Source organism: Hemibagrus wyckioides, linkage group LG20 (assembly GCF_019097595.1).
Source record: "Hemibagrus wyckioides isolate EC202008001 linkage group LG20, SWU_Hwy_1.0, whole genome shotgun sequence".
NCBI classification, from domain to species: Eukaryota; Metazoa; Chordata; class Actinopteri; order Siluriformes; family Bagridae; genus Hemibagrus; species Hemibagrus wyckioides.
The window spans coordinates 2,265,068-2,286,094 of NC_080729.1; the positions used below are offsets into that span (position 1 = coordinate 2,265,068).

Genomic DNA, 21,027 nt, shown 5'->3' on the forward strand with positions numbered 1-21,027 from the left:
AGCCCACGAGCCGTGTTATCTTTCCCAGCAATTGAAATTAGGATTCAATTTGTGGGTGTTTGGCCTTCGGCACCATGTCTCCACTTCGTCTTTTGTCTCTGTTCAGAAAGCCGGAGAAGAAAAAGTAGAAACTTCAGTATGTAATTATAAAGAATGTAGGCGGCTCAGAGCCCTCTGGACGATTACATAACACCTCTTACAGCACGAAAAACCTGCCAGTGATGAGAGACAAGGAATAAAACACTCGGGCATGCTGTTAGCAGAAACTAATCAGTGACAGAGGGAGTGATGAAGAGGTGTTTTATTCCTCTTACACCACACTGATTTTAATATTTACAGAGTTTTAGTTCTGAATGAAATAAACAGTTAGTGGAAGCAGATTTTGTTTCAATCTAATATTTTCTTCCTCAATATTTCAATAAATTAATTAAATTATGTTGTGTAGTCTTTCTTGACTATTACAAAAATATATATTTTCCTACTTTAGAAACATTTTTCAAGGTTAAATTTTTTTGTTTACTCAAGCATGAGACATTTTCTCACGTTTCATAACCTGCTAAATAAATAAATAACACATTTGCATATAAGGAATGGAATAGATTGAGACAAAAAAGAGCTGGTTTATTATTTTCACTAGCGCTATAGCAGCTATATTTGTTTCCCTCCCTCGTTCGTCCAGCTTCTTTCTATTCTTCTTTCTATTTTCTTGACCTCACGTTTGTCACGTTTCCGAGAAACCGCCCAGAAGCGTAAACTCGTGACACTGGACACTCCTTCGGTAAACATTACATATGTTAAGCAAAGTCTTTTTCTACAAAAGAATGCACCGTACCTGCTATTGTATAGTAGTGAGATTTATTTTTTGTTACACAAAAAGGTCAAATAAAATAAGCGTGTATCCTGCTAGCCGACTGTTTAAACACAAACACAGAAGGCCGTTAGCATTGACCTTTAGCTTTAAACGAGGACTGGAGGACACACAGCCTGACTCTGTGCTTCTACATGTGCCAGTTGATGCTATGAGCTCAGCTTCACCACATTTTCCTGTTATTACTTCTTTCTATTTTTTTCAGCCTGTGGCACTTGGCAGAAAAGCCACTTCCTCTTTTTGAATTGTGTCGCGTGCGAGCGCTGAAGAGGACAAGAACTTTGTTTGAGTTGGTCCTTCAGCAAGGACACTGGTTACGTGAAAAAGAAAACAAAACGCAAGCTAGGTTTGGAAATGACAGGAAGTGACACGTTCTAGGGAGCGAAAGAGTGGAAGTTCTGCGAGTGAGCAATGCCAGCAGTGAAGTCTAAAAGCAGAGCTTTTTACGGAATAATGAATTCTCTACACAGAACCTGAAGAACCCGGTGTGTGTGTGTGGAATAAACCCAGGTACGTACACATCCTTTCTATTTCTTATTGATCTTGGTTTCTGTGTGTAGTTTCACCTTTGAGCTGCAGCGTCTCCCTGTGAGAGCGAGCGAGTCTCCCTCCGAGCATATCTCTCTCTCACCTCGCTGATGACTGACCGAGGTGCAGGTCAGAGCATCTACGTGACCGGTGTGTGGAAAGAGCTGCTCTGGGATATGATTGGTCACAAAACCCAGACGCTTTGTCTTTGTGAAAATAAAGAAAACAAATAAATTAGCTTTGTATCAGCGTTCTGTGGAGCAGACTTTACTCTTAATAAGGCACAAAATGATGCTTTTGCTCAGATTTTAGGAGTTAAAACGTGTCAGGTTGTGCATGGTAGAAGAAATCACTGGCTTTCTATACGATTTGTTCTGGATGCTGATTGGTCAGCAGCTTTGACAGAACCACACCTTCGTGTTAACTTGCTCACTATAGAACCAGCTCCTTCTCAGGGATCTGTCATGAGATGTTTATTGAACAGACTTGGAAGGAGTCTGTGCTTTCCAGCAGTCAGGTCAGAGGTAAAGATGTAACTTTTTCGAAACTCGTCAGCAACAAAAAGTTTACGTTTTTGTTTTTTTTTGGTCTGATTAGCTTCATGAGAGAGAAAAAAAACATAGAGGTCAGTGATGGAAGCGAGGAGTGAGGATTGTTCCACTGATTATATTACATCATGTTTTCCTTACATCTCTTACATCTGTTTGTTTATTTGGAACGTCGACTGTACGAGTCCCTGTGAATGAGCTGTTACTATGGAAACGTAAGGTATAACCTATTAGAATGAGTGTGAACATGAACCTGTGGGTGTGTAGGGCACAGGATTCAGCTTCATACAGAACAATGCTGTGTGTGTGTGTGTGTGTGAGAGAGAGAGAGAGAGAGAGAGAGATCCAGCGGTGGAGTTGTTAAGTGTGATTTCTCTGTAATGACCTCTCATCAAATCCAAAGCTTCAAACAAGCGCAATGGATAAAAAGCGTTCCTGTACTATTATTCTTCGTCGTCTCGTGGCTCCAGGTTCCACTCGACACTGCTCTTATGCAGTAATAGACAGAGCTTGCTGTGTGAGTCGGAGTGCAGCAGAAGTCACGATGCTCTACAGATATAAAGGATGAAAGGATAAAAGATCATTGTGGAGGATTCTGCTTAGAACCTCTAATCCATCAGTGTCTACTGGAGGCTTTAGATGTTAGAGGACAGACTGGAACCTGCTGGGTCCACACTATATTGCCAAAGGTTTTGGGACACGCCTCCAAATCATTGTATTCAGGTGTTGTTTTTCAGGGGTTGGGCTCGGCCCCTTAGTTCCAGTGAAAGGAACTCTTAATGCTTCAGCTTCATACCAAGACATTTTGGACAATTTCATGCTCTTTGTGTGAACAGTTTGGGGATGACCCCTTCCTGTTCCAACATGACTGCACACCAGTGACCAAAGCAAGGTCCATAAAGACATGGATGAGTGAGTTTGGTGTGGAGGAACTTGACTGGCCTGCACAGAGTCCCGACCTCAACCCCATAGAACACCTTTGGGATGAATTAGAGTGGAGACTGTGAGACAGACCTTCTCGTCCATCATCAGTGCCTGACCTCACAAATGTGCTTCTAGAGGAATGGTCAAAAATCCCCATAAACACACTCCTAAACCTTGTGGAAAGCCTTCCCAGAAGAGTTGAAGCTGTTATAGCTGTAAAGGGGCGGGACAACTCCATATTACATTCATGTGCATGTAAAAGCAGATGTCCCAAACTTTTGGCAATATAGTGTAGTTCAAATCTCTGCTTCGCTTCATCATTACTCTGTGCCCCCTTGTGGATTAGTTGTGAACGGGACTGTCACTTGTTTGAAAAATCAAGTTCAAATGGAAATGTAAACAAAAAGGCTACCACAACAACAAAAAAAACATCTTTTCAGTATTTAATTAACACCCTGGACGATTAATATACAGCTACACAAGGATGTACGATTGGTGCTCCTCCACTCGTCTGTGCCTCGGTCTGATTTTCTGCTGCCTCGTTCTGGTGGTAAGTCAGTAGGTGAGCCTAAAGATTTGTTGTCATGCAGATCTAAGACAACTTTAGACAAACAGCTTTGACACTAACTTTGAACCCAAGATACTTCCAAACGCTGCTTTTTAGATGATTTGGGGTCGTAATTGTCCGCTCGAGTCAGTTCCTCTGCTTGTTGTTAGCTTCTATTTTCAAATCATTAGCTTCATTTACTGATAAGTCAAGAGGACATTCTAAATTTTAAGGGCTCCCCCTGCTGGGTGAGATCATAAACAACAATCTGAACAGCATTCTAATGCGCTTAGGCTGCAGATTAATATTCGTATGGCCACATTACACTGACCAGGCATAACATTATGACCACCTGCCTAATATTGTTTTGGTCCCCCTTTTTGCTGCCAAAACAGCCCTGACCCGTCCTGCACTGTGTATTCTGACCCCTTTCTATCAGAACCAGCATTAACTTCAATTTGATCAACAGTAGCTCGTCTGTTGGATCGGATCACACGGACCAGCCTTCTCTCCCCACATGCATCAATGAGCCTTGACCGCCCATGACCCTGTCACTGGTTCACCACTGTTCCTTCCTTGGACCACTTTTGATAGATACTGACCACTGCAGACCGGGAACACCCCACAAGAGCTGCAGTTTTGGAGATGCTCTGATCCAGTGGTCTAGCCATCACAGTTTGGCCCTTCATCAAACTCAGTTAAATCCTTACACTAGATCCGATCAGATATAACATTCTGACCAGTGCCAGGTGAAGTGAATAACACTGATGATCTCCTCATGATCATATATTAGGCAGCAAGTGAACATTTTGTCCTCAAAGTCGATGTGTTAGAAGCAGGAAAAATGGACAAGTGTAAGGATTTGAGTGAGTTTGACAAAGGGCCAAATTGTGATGGCTAGACCACTGGATCAGAGCATCTCTGCAGCTCTTGTGGGGTGTTCCTGGTCTGCAGTGGTCAGTATCTATCACTTAGATACTAAGGACTTAAAGGATCTGCTGCTAACATCTTGGTGCCAGATACCAGAGCACAACTTCAGGGATCTAGTGGAGTCCATGCCTTAACGGGTCAGGGCTGTTCTGGCGGTAGCAAAAGGAGGAGGACCAACACAATATTAGGCAGGTGGATACATCGAGTATGAAACAGACCTTATCTAACTGCGTTTTTATTACGTCATGGCATTTAGTTAAATTATTACCTCGTTATGTTTTAGGTTATTGCATCATTACATTTTAAGATATGTGAAATGATTTATGTCACATCGTTACGTCACGTATACCCGCTCTCTTACACTAACAACAGAAAAAAAAACACATTAGCGTGAAGAAATGTAATCTTTTGCAGTGAAGAGTCACATTTGTAGTAAGGTTCTTTAATGTTTTGTTTTTGTTTTTGTTGTTGTTCAAGGTCATTACTCACCTCTCAGAACACACTATAAATTAACGTGACAGGAAACTCAACACAAACCGCTTAAAACAAACCCGATAATGAAATGTCATCCCGCGCCTCAGCTCGCGTACGCCTATAGAATACCGTAGAGGAGTTTCTAATCAGCAGAGCATTCAGTCGCTGTCATGTTGCCGTGGTTACCAGCAGAACTGTTTTAACTGGCCTGAAAACTTTTCCTTAATGAGAAAAGTGAGATGCGACTCTCGTTTGTTTGAGGATGTGTGAAGTGTGGAGGATGAAAGCTGCGGCATCTCGGGTTAGTCCGTTAAACGGTGAAAAAGAAAAATATAATGTTTATATTTATTATATATAGAGGGAATTTTAGAGAAGGAGGGAAAGATGAATTGCAGTTTTAAAAAATAATAAATAGAGATCAATTTGAAAGATCATCCCTAGAATATCTCTACAGATCTTTTCTTTCTAGGATCATCATCGCAATATTTTTATAAATGTTCTATCTAAACACTACGAGGATTCTTTCACAAAGAAAAATAACGTTCCTCTTCTTATTTACTCCTCAACATTTTAACATTTAACTGCTTTATTTTTTTGTCCCTGTATATTGAACTGAAAAGGAAACGAGGAAGGATTGTACTCTTTCTTAATTTTAAATTTTAAACCAAGAATGTCGAGTATTTTTCACCTCAGGCTTATATTTACATTCTTTAATTGAATTACCTCTTCTAAAATAATAAAAAAGATGCAAAAAAATCAAATCAAGGTTGTTTTTTTCTCATCAGGTTGCAGAAGTCAAATCGGGTAGAATGATGGGGGAAAAAAATAAGGCCTTTGAGATGTGATCCAACAGATGAGTCCCGGTTAATGAAGTGTTACTATAGAAACAGCATCGTATTAGACGTGTTCCCAACCCTGGTCCTGGAGACCCTCGTGTCTGGCACATATTAGTGTTTCCACTTTAACTCACGCAGGGCAGTTAATCAGAAGATTAGTTCAATCCGGTGCAGGGACAAACACTGACATGTGCAGGACAGCAGGTTCTCCAGGACCATGTGACATCGAGGTGCATTATTGTTGCTATGGCAATGGCTATTTCACTCAGTGGAAGCTCCAAAGAGAGAGAGATTTCCCGTAAGGAGATGTGGTGATGGAGATGGAAGGAGTCTCCAGTGTCAGGGTTTTGCTACAACTAGAGGAGAAGCAGTTGCTTTTTGTTAGTTATGTGGTTTGTCACATATACATTACTGCACAGGGAAATTCTTTCTTCGCTTATCCAATCCTTGGGGTCAGAGCGCAGGGTCAGCCCTGATACAGCGTCCCTGGAGCAGGTGAGGTTAAGGGCCTTGCTCAAGGACCCAACGGTGGCAGCTTGGCAGTGTTGGGGCTTGAACCGGTCAACGACCCAGAGCCTTAACCACTTGAGCCACCTCTGTCTCCACTGTCATTGTTAACATGGGAAGCTTTTATTAAGGTTTCTGAGGGAACAGATGTTCCATAATGTTAAATGTATCTATAAATGGATAAAAAGTACATGATGTTCGGCGTAAGAGGAATAAATCATGCTGTATTAAGTAGAGTAATTAGCAATTCCAATGTAGAAACAGTGACTACATTTCACTTGTTGATTATTTTCCTATAACAGCACCACACTTCATTAGTTTGTGTATCCGAGGCTGGCTGAGGAAAAGCTCTAGTGTTTATTACATCCTGCTCGCTTTCCTTCGACTGTAAGAGATAAGACCTTCAAGAATACATAAAAAAACCTTGTTAAAGCAGGAGCTGAGATGCACTGGATTCCATTCATATAACCAAAATGAACATAATGGCTTATTCTTTATTAATTTGATGAGATTTTATTAATAATTTTACACAATACACAATATTACAATCTGGCTTTAAAGCAAAGGCTCGTGCTAGGATGTCTGCCTGCAGTGTTTTTGACATTTATAAATGAAACTCTAAACGTCTTGTGAAGACCAAATATCTCTGATTTATGACATTGCATATTTTATATACACACTTCAGCATGATGTGGAGGAAAATGTAACTATACGTCTCATCACTTAGCATGAAATTGAGGTACAGAGAGTCACAGCCATTTCACAGCACGATATCAATCCTACACTGTGTTACGTGAATTAATACGAGGGAAAATCGACCAGCGAGAGAGGAGATGAGACTCGAGGCATTATCCACGCACTGAGAAAGAGCTGGCTGCTCGATATGAAGTTACCTCAATCGATAGGATTATTACTAATTACCTTGAATTCCAGCTCTTCCCTGCAGACTTGCATCAATTTTTTCTTTTCAGTTCTGAAGGTATCTGTCCAGAAATCATTTTAGAGCGAGCGAAACCATCTGTTGGTGAGGACTGAAAGGCAGAAATGATTGAAAAATCTTCACAGTTATGCAGCAAAGGACAGAAATCAAACAAGGAAATTGCTTTCGAGTCAACTTTGTTAGCAAACTGAAGTTAGTGGTGAAGTTTCATCTGGTGTAGTTCATGATTTCAATAAAGGAACAACTTTAAACAAAAAGAGCGAATGGTCAGGCGGTCGTAAAAACAAGACGTTTAATAGCTGTTAAGCCTCTCGTCGAAGCCGACGCAACTCCACCCACAGCTCCACCCCGAAGCCCATCCGCAGCAGATCTCCCTGAAGGTCTTCCTCATCTCCTGACTCCTAAAAGCGTAGATGAGCGGGTCGATCACCGAGTTACACATGATCAGAATCAGGTACATGTTGAAATGCGACATGAAGCAGACACAATACGGGTTCCTGGGGCAAGAGATCATGAGAATGAGGTGGAGGAAAAACGGAGCCCAGCACACCACAAAGACTCCGAGCAGGATGGTGAGCGTCACGGCGCCCTTCATGTTGGCCGCCTGCCACACAGGGCCGTTTCCTGGTAAGGCGGCGATGCGTTTCATGTGAAGTCGCGCCAAGAGGAACATGTGCACGTAAAGCGAGGCCATGAGGGCCAGCATGGTGAAGAACATGCTGATAAGGCAGATGAGGACCGTAGCGCTCTCCGAGTAGATGATGAAGAGCACGCCGGACGCTGAGCAGAAGCTCCAGATGCATACGATGATGAGTGCCGCCCGACGCTGGGTCATGATATTGTGGTAGCGCAGGGCATAGAAGATGGTGACGTAACGGTCAACGGCGATGGCCAGGAGACTCCAGATGGATGCCAGGAGCGAGCTGCAGATCATGGAGTCGAATACGTTGTCCATGCTTTTCACGACATCTCCAGAGATGGTCAGGTTGCCGCTGGTGATTAGCGCCATCACGGCCGTTTCCGTGGCGTTCGATACGCTGACCAGCAGGTCGGCCACCGCCAGGCTGCAGATGAAGAAATACATAGGCGAGTGAAAGTTCTTGTTCTTAATGATGGCTGCAATTACCAGAATGTTCTCCAGAAGGCTGACCAACCCTAGTGTGATAAAAACCTCTGTGGAGATCAACAGCTGCTCGTAGCATCCAGATGCAGAGTTCCTTTCCCCAGAGACGGCTTTGTTACCGATCTGCACGGCCAGGCTGTGGTTCCGGTGGCCGTGGTGCAGCCCGTGGTGCTCTGAGATGTTCATTTCCGCAAGATCTCCTCACCACCGTCTCCCGCTTTCCATCTTATTCCACGTTTATTCTTCACTTGCGAGTCTCTGCTGTGTTTTCTATCTCCATCTGAGCTAAGGAGATCTAAAGAGGTGCTTTTTGTCTGTGCACAGAGGTCCCTCTGTCATCCTCGAGCATCAGCGAGCTTTCCAGCAGCTATTATTTAACCCACACTGTCCTTCTCGAGCAGAGCAGAGTTCTCAGAAAAAAGCAGATAAACACAGAAGAGACTGTTGGGGATGAGGACGAGAGAAAAGAACTGAAACCAAAAAAACGAGGGAGAGAGGGAGAGAAGAAAAAGAGGAAGATGCAGGAATCCGAGGTAGGCACCTGCTCTCCTGAGCATTCCTTTGGCAGATTGACACTTTCCTTCTTAGCCTCTGTTCTGCACTGTGATCACTGACTCCTCCTCTAACTCCAGCATCCAATCACAGGCTGTGCAATCAGGATGAAGTGCACTAGGTACGTAAACAAAATGAATAATTATGATTTATTCTTTCATACACTTATCTGATCGATTCAGGATATTAACTGCTTGGCCGTGTCGATTTTTTTCCCCCCTTGTGAAAAGCTTTAACGAGATCAGAGCATTACCTGATCCCAGACCTGTCCTTCTCCGCTTGTTCATGCCTCGTCGATCACACAGCTCTCGCTCCTCATCTCTCTGAGTGAAAAGAAGAGATGAAAGTGAGGGTGAGTGGCATTGTCGATGCAGCCTGTGTCCTCCGTCTTTTTCAGCTCTATACGTGGCTGGACTTTATTAAAGTGAGTGAAGTGCTGCTAAGGTTAGAACACCACAAAGTGGATTATAATCATGTACATCTGGAATACAGCATGCACTTATATCCCGAGGATGAGGATGTCTGGGAAAAGAGCATGCTGTAACAAAGTATGAGGTTCCCTTTCCACAATAACCACACAATAATACTCTGTAAATGTTTAACAACATAGCTAATGCATATTAATAATGTTTTATAAGATAAATAATCACCTGCTGAGTAAAATGAATCACACCGTCAACATGTGCAACACCGTAATGTAGATGTTTGGGTCAGAATTCAGAAAAGAGCCTGAAGCAATTTGGAGTATTTATCACTGGAGACCTAAGTTTAATCAATTTTTGTGTGTGTGTGTGTGTGTGTGTGTGTGTGTGTGTGCGCTGCTGATTAATTTCCCACAACAGCAGCTCTGACGCCGGTCTTGCCTATAATTTAAATCAAAGGTCACTTTCAATGTTCATATAGCGTTACTATAGCAACGGTTCAGGGAACTGTAACTGATGTACACGGACGCTCCTTATCATCTGTGCCGTATTAAATAAACATGTCGTTATTTATTTATTTAACACAGGAAACGTTTCTTCATTCTGAAAGTTTGTTTAAGGAGTATGGAAGGAGTCTCCAGTGTCAGAGACTTTAAGTTTAATTCGTCATGTTTTGTGTTTCTTGCACTGGTTTTCAGTCATGCACTGCAGTGCAAAAATTCATTATGAAACAGAACTGAGGGCAAGAAAGCCTTTATTATCAGCACACATACAACATCTTGCCATAAGTTTTGGGACGTCTGTCTTTACATGCACATGAATGTAAAATGGAGTTGTCCCGCCCTTTGCAGCTATAACAGCTTCAACTCTTCTGGGAATTTTTGACCGTTCTTCTAGAAGCGCATTTGTGAGGTCAGGCACTGATGTTGGATGAGAAGGTCTGGCTCACAGTCTCCGCTCTAATTCATCCCAAAGGTGTTCTATGGGGTTGAGGTCAGGACTCTGTGCAGGCCAGTCAAGTTCCTCCACACCAAACTCACTCATCCATGTCTTTATGGACCTTGCTTTGGTCACTGGTGTGCAGTCATGTTGGAACAGGAAGGGGTCATCCCCAAACTGTTCCCACAAAGAGCATGAAATAAAGCTGAAGCATTAAGAGTTCCTTTCACTGGAACTAAGGGGCCTGAAAAACCACACCTGAACTCAATGATTTGGAGGGGTGTCCCAAAACTTTTGGCAATATAGTGTACATTACAGGGGAATTCTTTTCTTCACATATTCCAGCTAGAGAGGAGATGAGACTCGAGGCAAGTTGGGGTCAGAGCACAGGGGCAGCTATGATGCATTGACCCTGGAGCAGAGAGGGTTAAGGACCTTGCTCAGTTGCCCAGCAGTGGAGTTTTTATGGTGCTGGGGCTTGAACCCCGATTAACAACCCAGAGCCTTAACCACTTTAGCTACCACTGCTCTAATGGACACAGGAAGAAAACTAGTCAAACCGTGTAGATTAGAATTAGCAGTTCAAAAGTTAGCACCCCCTTGTGGATGAATACGAGTAGCCAGAATTTTCGATCTAAATAATTTTCCTATTTATACTAGCAGGATTTTTTTTTCAACTGAATAGGAACTTGGGACTGCAATCATCCACATAACAGGGACTCTGTGGAGGAGGCGGAGTTCTGCAGTCTCTCTGTCACATGCATGATGATTTGCATTTCTTTTATCTTTTCAGTAGCAAAGACACCCAGAGATAGATAAACCAGTTCGGTATGACTATCAGACACACACACACACACACACACACACTACACTGAAATACTGGACAAACCAGCTTGTCTTTGTTCCTGTGACAAACGTAACAGCTGACTCACTTTGTAAAATAACACGTTTTTTTCCCCGTTATTTATATTCTCAGCTTTTATGATGCAAATCGTCCTCGATCCTGTGTAAGCCTTGAGCAAGTGTTTTATTCCTCTTATATCACAGCAGTTTAGCAGCTACATTATTAAATCTTGTTTTTCTAGAAGTCAATAAGACAAAAGTGAACCCCTCTGCAGTGAAGACGTCAGAACGGCTCCAAGCACCAGCACTATGTTAATGTGCTCATTAGCGTGTACGCTATTGTTGCTGTGGCAACTGCTCATCCAACGGGGACTTGTGCAAGATACAAGATACACATGTGCTCTGTCTGATCTGCACCTGATTAGAAGAACATTGAACCAGAGATGAGGAATGCGTTCCTGTGGAAGGAGTCTCCAGTGCCAGAGTGTTCAGAGCTAAAACATTACACACTTCACGTGGAATGAAATCCCTGTTGCTATGGAAACGCTCCCGTATCAAACCAAGCGCATTAATAGAAACCCGTGACACTGATCAGGAGCGACAATTCAGCATCAGCGTGACATTCTCCTGGTTCCTCTCTCCATCTCGCTCGTCCTCGCTCGGTTTTTTTTTGTGCTCTACATCCTGTCTCTTCCACCTCCTCCTCCTCCTCTCCTCTCCTCTCCTCTCCATTTCTCTCTCTCTCAGTCATCTCTTTTCAAAAACATTCCCATCAATTATCCAGTGCTTTTACCTGTTTGGAGAATATATTTTAAGTTTAAGAGTTTAAGTGCAGTGTAGGGACTCAGCCATTTCGATTGCAGCGCAGTCCATTAAGTGACGCAGATGAGAGATGATTTGTTATCAGAGTGATACCGGGGTGGGGTGGGGGGGTTGGGTGTTGGATTCATGCGGTTTTTATATTTACAGGAGGAAGGTTCGCTTGTGTACACACACACACACACACACACACACACACACAAAAGCAGGCATAGGCAAAAAAAAAACCCCTACCTCAATGCCCTTAGACTTAGCACCGCCCTTCTGCCTCAGGATGATAGCACAGGTGAGGGACACACCCATCTTTTTTTCTCCTTTGGATGAGGGATTGGGTTTCAGCTGGATAGGTGATAAAAGGGAAACACTTTGCATTCTCGGACAGACAGATCCCTTTCCTTTGACAAGTTTAAACCATCTCTTTGCGGCTGAAAGGGTGAGTTATTTCTATTTATTTCTATAACACCACACAGCCAGATCAGATATTCAACTCTTTAATGCTCTTCTGTTAAGTTTATAATAAGAGTATCTAGTGGTGTTTTAGATGTCTTGTGGTTTAAAGTGTTTGAGCTGCTTAGATATAAAATACAAATGCGACAATTAGGAATAAACGAGCAGATTTGCAGGATGTACAGTCATATGTAATGATGCAGAACGGTGTATAAGGATGCAGACATCATCACAGACCTCTCTGCTTTATCATAACACCTTAGCGATACGTCACTCGCGCTTTATTTACTTTAGGATTTAGCTTTTAATTTCACAGTTCGGAGCTTCTGATCGTTGTATTTGTCGTACACGTGAATTCCGTGCACTTTCATTCCGTGAAGTTCAATAAAGTTTAACCACACTGAAACGTCTACAGCTCAAAACATGCTTTTAGTACAGAAGTCAGTGTTAGTGGGTTTCATTAACATTTAAACCAATGAATTATACCCTGGGTGAACCTGCTTGATCACATTGTTTAGATTATTTACAGATATTCAATTGAGAATTTGAGGCTTTGTTGGTGTCAGCTAATGCAATAAAAACGACTTTGAATCGTAAAAAAGGGATAAAACGTCTGGGAAAAGGCTGAATTTGGTTAAATTGGGTCATGCCAATCTAAAATGAAAATAAATAAATTCATTCCAACAGCACTGATTGCTTAATCAACTTATAGTGTATTGTGTAGATTTATTTATTTAGTTTTTTTTTCTTTCTTCCTTGTATTTATTTATTTGCATTTATTTTATTTTTTCTTTCTTTTGTTTTTTCTTTCTTTGAATTTATTTTTGTTTTTTCTTTCTTTTGTTTTTTACTTTCTTTTGTTTTTTTCTTTCTTTCTTTCTTTCTTTGTATTTAGTTATTTAGATCTCTCTTTCTTTCTTTGTATTTATTTAGTTCTTTCTTTCCTCCTTTCTTTATTTTACAATTTGGGAATTTTAGTATTGTTCCCAGAAATATTTTCAGAATACCGTCTGCACTCGTTCTCCCTCGTCCTGGTCAGGTTCCAGTCAGTTTCAACCCACCTCTCAAAAACATGCTGCTACATGAATCAGCAACTCTAAATTGCCCCGAGACGTGATTAAGTGTGTGAGCGGCATCCTGTGATGTTCCAGTGTCCCACCCTGGGTGTGTTCCCACCTCACAGTCAGAATATTCCCCAGGTAGGATCCAGGAGCATCGTGACCATGACCGTGATAAAGTACTGGACACATTTTTGTCCAAACACGAAAAGGTTAGTGAGTAGATGATGTGAAATGGAATGAAGTCTCACACTCAGGGAAGGAACCGCGGAACATTCCAGACTTTTTTCATGGCAAATTATAGTAATCATTTTTTCAGCCTTCTCTCCTCCTGAGTAATAGCAGAGCATTAAATCAAATTTAGATTCAACCTTTTTACACGTTTTCCCACTAAAATTAGTTCCTCGCTTTAGCTGAAACACCTCATGTCTTTTAGAAGAAAGCTGTCCTCTGAATGCCTTTGTTCATTCCCCCTCTGGACACTCGGGTCTGGACACAAGCGCCGGATCGATCCGTTAAATTTGAGTGTGTCTGAGGGCCACGGTAAGTATTCTTCTAAAAAACATGAGGGTTCGACATCAATCACGCTCGCATAGCAGGAGTCGGGTTCGGAATTGGTTCTCGCCGGGAAGGCCTTCGCTGTCAGAGAGTGGAATGAAAAAAAAAGAAGAAAATAGGTGGCTCTTTTATTTCTCTTTAGATGTTAGCCGGAAACGACGTCTGGCAAATTACAGTGATCTGCATATAGATGGAAATAAAAGTGTCAAGGGGCATTTTTACCTTCCAAAAGCCTGCAAAACTTTATACACCTCTTTCACTGAAAGCTCATTAACTGTGCTGCTTTCTTCATCTTTATTTAATGGATTTTTTCCCCATCTGAAACCCTCCTTCTGTTAATATACAACATCCTGACTCCAGACTCTATCTATCTATCTATCTATCTATCTATCTATCTATCTATCTATCTATCTATCTATCTATCTATCTATCTATCTATCTATCTATCTATCCGTTTCTCATCATTATTCCACACAGTTCTCATTAAGCTGCACAGTACGATTCGAGCTTACTCGATGTTTTATTTCCAGCAGGCTCAAACTGTTCAGGAATCAGGAAAGCTTTAATTGTTTATAGAAAAAAAAGATATATATATATATATATATATATATATATATATATATATATATATATATATAGCTGGAGTAAAGAAGATAAAAATCAGCATGTTTAGAGTTCCATCAGTGAAAACCAGCAGTCAGAAAGATAGGACGCAAGAATGGCATGAGAATATCAACGAGACCAGAGAGAAAGAGACGCAGAGAACAGCGGGAGGAAGGCGTTTTCTGAATTCCTATATTAGCAAATGCTAATCTATCATTTTTGCAACTTGTAGAAGTAAAGTACAATTTAGGATAATTTCTTTTTTATGTCAAGTGACTCACAACAGACCATCTGGAGAAATATATACATCATAATTTCCTTTGTCCAATGACTAATAATCACTCACATGTCCAACTTCTGAGTCTCTTGTGTGAGTAGTTCAGAGCTCCAGATCTCTGCCTAGCCACTGCTTCCACTTCAGAGGAACTTGTGTTTCAAAATAAGGACTGTACCGTGTGCACTAAATTTGTATGAAAATACACACTGACCAGGGATAACTTCATGACCTCCTGCCTAATATTGTTTTGGTCCCCCTTTTTGCTGCCAAAACAGCCCTGACCCGTCCTGCACTGTGTATTCTGACCCCTTTCTATCAGAACCAGCATTAATTTCTTCAGCAGTTTGGCAACAGTAGCTCATCTCTTGGATCAGATCACACGGGACAGCCTTCTCTCCCCATGTATATCAATGAGCCTTGACCCCCCCATGACCCTGTCGCCGGTTCACCACTGTTCCTTCCTTGGACCACTTTTGATAGATACTGACCACTGCAGACCGGGAACACCCCACAAGAGCTGCAGTTTTGGAGATGATCCAGTGGACTAGCCATCAAAATTTGACCCTAACTCAATCAAAACACTTGATCCGATCAGATATAACATTCTGACCAGTGCCAGGTGAAGTGAATAACACTGATGATCTCCTCATGATCATATATTAGGCAGCAAGTGAACATTTTGTCCTCAAAGTTGATGTTAGAAGCAGGAAAAATGGACAAGTGTAAGGATTTGAGTGAGTTTGACGAAGGGACAAATTGTGATGGCTAGACCACTGGATCAGAGCATCTCCAAAACTGCAGCTCTTGTGGGGTGTTCCCGGTCTGCAGTGGTCAGTATCTATCACTTAGATACTAAGGACTTAAAGGATCTGCTGCTAACATCTTGGTGCCAGATACCAGAGCACAACTTCAGGGATCTAGTGGAGTCCATGCCTTAACGGGTCAGGGCTGTTCTGGCGGTAGCAAAAGGAGGAGGACCAACACAATATTAGGCAGGTGGTCATAATGTTATCCCTTGAACTATGGTTTCAGAATTCAATGGAAATCAGAGAGGATATGAGCGAACAGCTCCTGAGCTGGAGCAAGCAGGACGGAGATCCCTTCAAAAACCAACAGCAGGCTGACGGAGGCTGCGGAGCCAACGACTTCAGCAGCGTCTACGGAAAAGGTGAGGCGTGTGTCACGATGAGAAAGTGCCGAAAACATCACTTCAGTACACATCTGACAGAGTGATCCCTCTCCATAATGCTGGGTTTGTTTTTTTCAAATGGAAATACCATCAGCAGGAAAAAATATTAGTTTCATGTGCATGGATCTTGAAGCGAGATCATTCATTATCTCAGTTTACTCGAGAAGATGTAGAGCGTTGACATTATAATGTGAAAAAGCTACACGCTCGCGAGAGGACTTTTATGGCCGGCATCCAAATATCTTTCCACTGCTGACTCTTCAGTTTATTTAACTCTACTTATTACACCCATATGAAATTCAATCGTCTGTTATCGGCTCAGTATTACCCAGCCAGATCAGTGTTCATCCTGTTTGACAAGCCGTTTGTTTAAAACATCTATTAATTATTCAATCATATCGTATACTGTCAAAGGTTTGTGTGATGGATGATAAGGATAGCTGATGTAGTAGAGTTTAGAGTGTCGCATCAAATAAAAGAGATAAACAAAAGGACATCTGCCGAGCCTCGAGCTGTTAGAGCTCTTTAGAGTGGTTTTGGATGAACCCCAGTTAGAATCTCGTGAATAAAAATGCATGGGAAAGTGATGAGCTGGGAGACTTTTATCTCTGCGCGTCTAACGAAATCAGTTTAACGGTCAAATATTTCAATGGTGACCTCATTCCAGGAGCATAAGAAGATCTGACAGGGCAGTAAATTTATTTTTATTGAATTCTTTTTCTTTTTGACAAGAGCTTTTATTAAAGCAGCGCACATTTTATTTTATACTGTATGTAAAGCATTAAGAATCTAGGGTTCAACACTGATGCTCTGGATATGCCGAGGTTTGAGCTCAGAGCTTCTCCTGAATTGACACACCTCCTTCACATGGACTGACAGCTTTAGAAACCACACCCCCTTCACCTAGACTGACAGCTTTAAAAGCTATACCACCTTCACATGGACAATACAAGATCTCTGTACCTCCCTTAGAGCTCCTTCCTGCAGAGAATGGCGAGGAACTGACCAAACACTTCCTGCAAGAGCTACTGAACATCCTGCTGGCGTACATCAGCAAGTCCATGAACCGCAGCACCAAAGTGCTGGACTTCCACCATCCGCACCAGTTAAAGGACGGACTGGAGGGCTTCAGTCTGGAGCTGCCTGAGCAACCAGACAACCTCGAGCAGCTGCTGGTGGACTGCAGGAACACGCTGAAATATGGAGTTAAAACAGGTTTACATACACCTGCAGTACACAATACAACAAAGCCTCACCTTGTTCCTGTCCTGACCATTCTTTTTTTTCTTAACCTCCAGGTCATCCACGATTCCTCAACCAGCTCTCAAGTGGACTGGACATCATAGGACTGGCAGGAGAATGGCTCACGTCAACAGCAAACACAAACATGTAGGATTTCAAGCATGCTCTTAATAAGAGCATGCACATTTTTACTGGTACCAGTACCAATACGGTACCTGTTATTCGGTACTGGTACCCAACGGTACTTTTTTCAGTACTTAACACTCTGTGTGATGTTTGTATGCTGTAATAATTACCCATAAATAGTAGTTTCATACTAAAGTTTCAGACAAGTTGTCGTCGATGCCTCACTTAATGTTTCGTCGTCCTCATCCAGGGGCTACACTATACTGTATAGCCAAAAGTTTTGGGACGTCTGCCTTTACCTGCACATGAATGTAATATGGAGTTGTCCCGCCCTTTACAGCTATAACAGCTTCAACTCTTCTGGGAAGGCTTTCCACAAGGTTTAGGAGTGTGTTTATGGGAATTTTTTACCGTTCCTCTAGAAGCACATTTGTGAGGTCAGGCGCTGATGTTGGACAAGAAGGTCTGGCTCACAGTCTCCACTCTAATTCATCCCAAAGGTGTTCTATGGGGTTGAGGTCAGGACTCTGTGCAGGCCAGTCAAGTTCCTCCACACCAAACTCACTCATCCATGTCTTTATGGACCTTGCTTTGGTCACTGGTGTACAGTCATGTTGGAACAGGAAGGGGTCATCCCCAAACTGTTCCCACAAAGAGCATGAAATTGTCCAAAATGTCTTGGTATGAAGCTGAAGCATTAAGAGTTCCTTTCACTGGAACTAAGGGGCCGAGCCCAACCCCTGAAAAACAACACCTGAACTCAGTGATCTGGAGGGGTGTCCCAATACTTTTGGCAATATAGTGTAGGTTTGGATTTTTTATAAATTAGGCAGAACTAATAGTGACCTCATGACCTTATAGGAATATAGGAACACGTGGTCTTGGGAAACGAAACATCTCTTTTCTATCTGAATGATGAGACTGTGTGTGTTTGCAGCTTCACCTTTGAGGTTGCTCCAGTGTTTATCCTTATGGAGGAAGTCCTTCTGAAGAAAATGCACTCCATCATCGGCTGGTCTGAAGAGGAAGGAGATGGAATCTTCTGCCCGGGTAACGAGACGATCAGTTACTGCTGATGTGTGTGATACCATACAGAGCGCTGTGATGTCAGAAACTTTATTTTCTGTTACTGAACTCTTCTGTTTCTCAGGTGGTACGATCTCGAACCTCTACAGCATCCTGCTGGCCAGGTTTCACTACTTCCCCAAAGTCAAGACTGAAGGCATGCATGCGCTACCTCGCCTCGCCCTGTTTACGTCCTCACACGTGAGTCTGCACAATTCTATTCTATTCTATACTATTCTATACTCTAGACATAATTTGTGTTGTTGTTGAAACTGATCTATTTCTATTGTATTTTATTACCACCTTCTAATTCATTTTATTGTTTAGTTTACTTCCATGCTATTCTATTCTGTTTATCCTTATTTTATTCCAGGCAATTTCAATCTGTTTGTATTCTATTCAATTCTATTCTATTATGATTAAGGTATATTCTTGTTCTAGTCTATTCTAATGTGTTCTATTTTGTATGTTTTATATTTCTGGTTCTATTGTATTGCATATTCTAAGCCATTCTTTTTAATTCTATTCTGTTGCATTCCATTAAGGATTATAATTCTATTCTAGTTTAATTTTAATTGTATCACATTCTGATCTGATCTGATATATATATATATATATATATATATATCTTCCCAAATGTTCACCCCCCATGTTCACTTGTTTGTTCATTCATTCTCTCTTTCCCCAAATGTTTGTTCATTCTTTCTTTCTCTCAATTACTCTCTCTCTCATTCTCTCTCTGTCTCTCTCTCTCTCTGTCTCCCCAAATGTTTATTTTCTCTCTCTCTCTCTCTCTCTCTCTCTCTGTCTCTCTGTCTGTCTCTCTCTTTCTCTCTCTCTCTCTATACCCAAATGTTCACCTCCCCCCCAAGTGTTCACTTGTTCATTCGTTCTCTCTCTCTCACACTCCCCAAATGTTTGCCCCCCCTCACAAATGTTTGCTTGTTCGTTCATTCGTTCTCTCTCTCTCTCTCTTCCCAAATGTTTGTTCTCTCACTCTCTCTCTCTCTCTCTCTATTCCCAAATGTTCACCCCCCCATGTTCACTTGTTCGTTCATTCATTCTCTCTCTCCTCAAATGTTTGTTCGTTTTCTCTCCTTCTCTCTCTCTCTCTCTCTCTCACATTCTCCATCTCTCTCCTCACTTGGTCAGAGTGCAGTGCACGCTCCCTCACTCCCACGCTGATCCACCTGAGAGGTTACTTATCTAGCTGCACCTCTATAATTAATGTTTATCTAACATTAATCCCTGCAGGCTGAAGAGCTGGGTGTTTATCAGAGCTGTACTGAGTTTTATTAAATCACGTGTCCAGAAATACCTTACATCACTCAGAGTAAACTCTTTCACTCACTGCTTCAGTGTTCACAAGCTGTTAACACTCTCTTTACCTCACACCTCACACCTGTTTACTTCTAACCTGTTTACCTCACACCAATTTACCTCACAGCTGCCCCCCCTTCAAATGTTATTCTTCTTTGTTATCTACTCTATTTCTACTCTACTCTATTTTCCCATCTCTTCTAATATCTTCTCATCTATTACCATTCTATTTTGATTCCATTTCCGATAAAAGTTGCCTTATTTTATTGTGTTCTTTTCTAATAAATTTTGCACAGTTTTATTCTATATCCTATTAAATTATATTCATTTCTACACACACACACTGGTCGTAAATTTCTCACATCACGTGATGCTACCAACATATAACCGTCTATTGTATTCTACACAATTCTATTCCATACTATGTTGTCCTCTCTTGTTGTGTTGTTCTACTCGCTTCTACATTAGCCTACATTTGATCATGTGCACTGATGTAAAAGCGACCGGATTAGACGCTGACTATGTCCACCTCATTTCCTCCTTCCTCTGTAGAGCCATTATTCGATCAAGAAGTCCGCGGCGGTTCTCGGGATCGGCACTGAAAACGTCATCGCTGTGAAGTGTGACGAAAGGTGAGAATCTGGGCGGGGCCTGTGAGTTTCTGTGCTTAGCCACAGTGTAAATCCTAATGATACACTGCTTGTGTCTGTTCGTAAGGGGCAAAATGATCCCAGCAGAACTGGAATCCAGCATCACGGCAGCAAAGGCTAAGGTGGGTCAACAATTTTAGGGCAATAAAGATGTGTTCATGATACGTAGCGCTATGTTTAGGTTATACTTCTGTGCAAGCCATATAAGCCTTATAATTCAAATAAGCTGCATTATTAGTGCAGAAGTTTTCATTATCATGCTGGTGTGTAATTAAGAATTAGCATTAACAATCTGTCTCCACAGGGTCTGGTACCGTTGTACGTAAACGCCACAGCAGGAACCACAGTCTACGGAGCCTTCGATCCGTTCACGGACATCGCGAACATCTGTGAAAAACGCGGCCTGTGGATGCATGTCGATGTATTTACTTTATCGATCTTTATCCTTCTCTATACGTGCTGAAGAACAGAATAGTGAACATGTGACGCGTTGATGTTTATCACAGGCAAGCTTTTTACCCTTACAGGCAGCTTGGGGAGGAGGATTACTGCTGTCCAAGAAACACAAGATCAAACTGCAGGGCATTGAGAAGTAAGAGCGTTTAACTACTTTTAGGTAATTTCTTTGATTTAATCACTCTGGTTTTGGCTGGATGTCCTTTAAATATATATTTTACTAAATATTGGTTATG

At 41.9% G+C, this 21,027-nt stretch overlaps 2 protein-coding genes across 4 annotated transcripts in view; one reads left to right on the top strand and one right to left on the bottom strand.

Moving 5' to 3' along the window:
- The first annotated feature begins 1,120 nt into the window (after positions 1 to 1,120).
- gad3 (glutamate decarboxylase 3) overlaps positions 1,121 to 21,027 on the top strand; it is a 28,034-nt gene continuing 8,127 nt past the window's right edge. For 2 of the 3 annotated variants that reach the window (XM_058372693.1, XM_058372694.1), the window contains exons 1-10: positions 12,024 to 12,233; positions 15,776 to 15,911; positions 16,905 to 17,147; positions 17,231 to 17,321; positions 18,238 to 18,350; positions 18,451 to 18,566; positions 20,238 to 20,317; positions 20,403 to 20,457; positions 20,640 to 20,756; positions 20,863 to 20,927. In XM_058372693.1, the coding sequence (XP_058228676.1) occupies positions 12,039 to 12,233; positions 15,776 to 15,911; positions 16,905 to 17,147; positions 17,231 to 17,321; positions 18,238 to 18,350; positions 18,451 to 18,566; positions 20,238 to 20,317; positions 20,403 to 20,457; positions 20,640 to 20,756; positions 20,863 to 20,927 (1,211 nt within the window). In that variant the 5' untranslated portion in view covers positions 12,024 to 12,038. Of the gene's footprint in view, positions 1,379 to 12,023; positions 12,234 to 15,775; positions 15,912 to 16,904; positions 17,148 to 17,230; positions 17,322 to 18,237; positions 18,351 to 18,450; positions 18,567 to 20,237; positions 20,318 to 20,402; positions 20,458 to 20,639; positions 20,757 to 20,862; positions 20,928 to 21,027 lie in introns of those variants that run through there. The other variant, XM_058372695.1, reaches the window with a different exon arrangement.
- On the bottom strand, positions 6,653 to 8,896 carry mc4r (melanocortin 4 receptor). The gene has a single exon (XM_058372696.1). It carries the CDS (start codon positions 8,409 to 8,411, stop codon positions 7,395 to 7,397), a length of 1,017 nt encoding a protein of 338 aa, XP_058228679.1. The 5' UTR covers positions 8,412 to 8,896; the 3' UTR covers positions 6,653 to 7,394.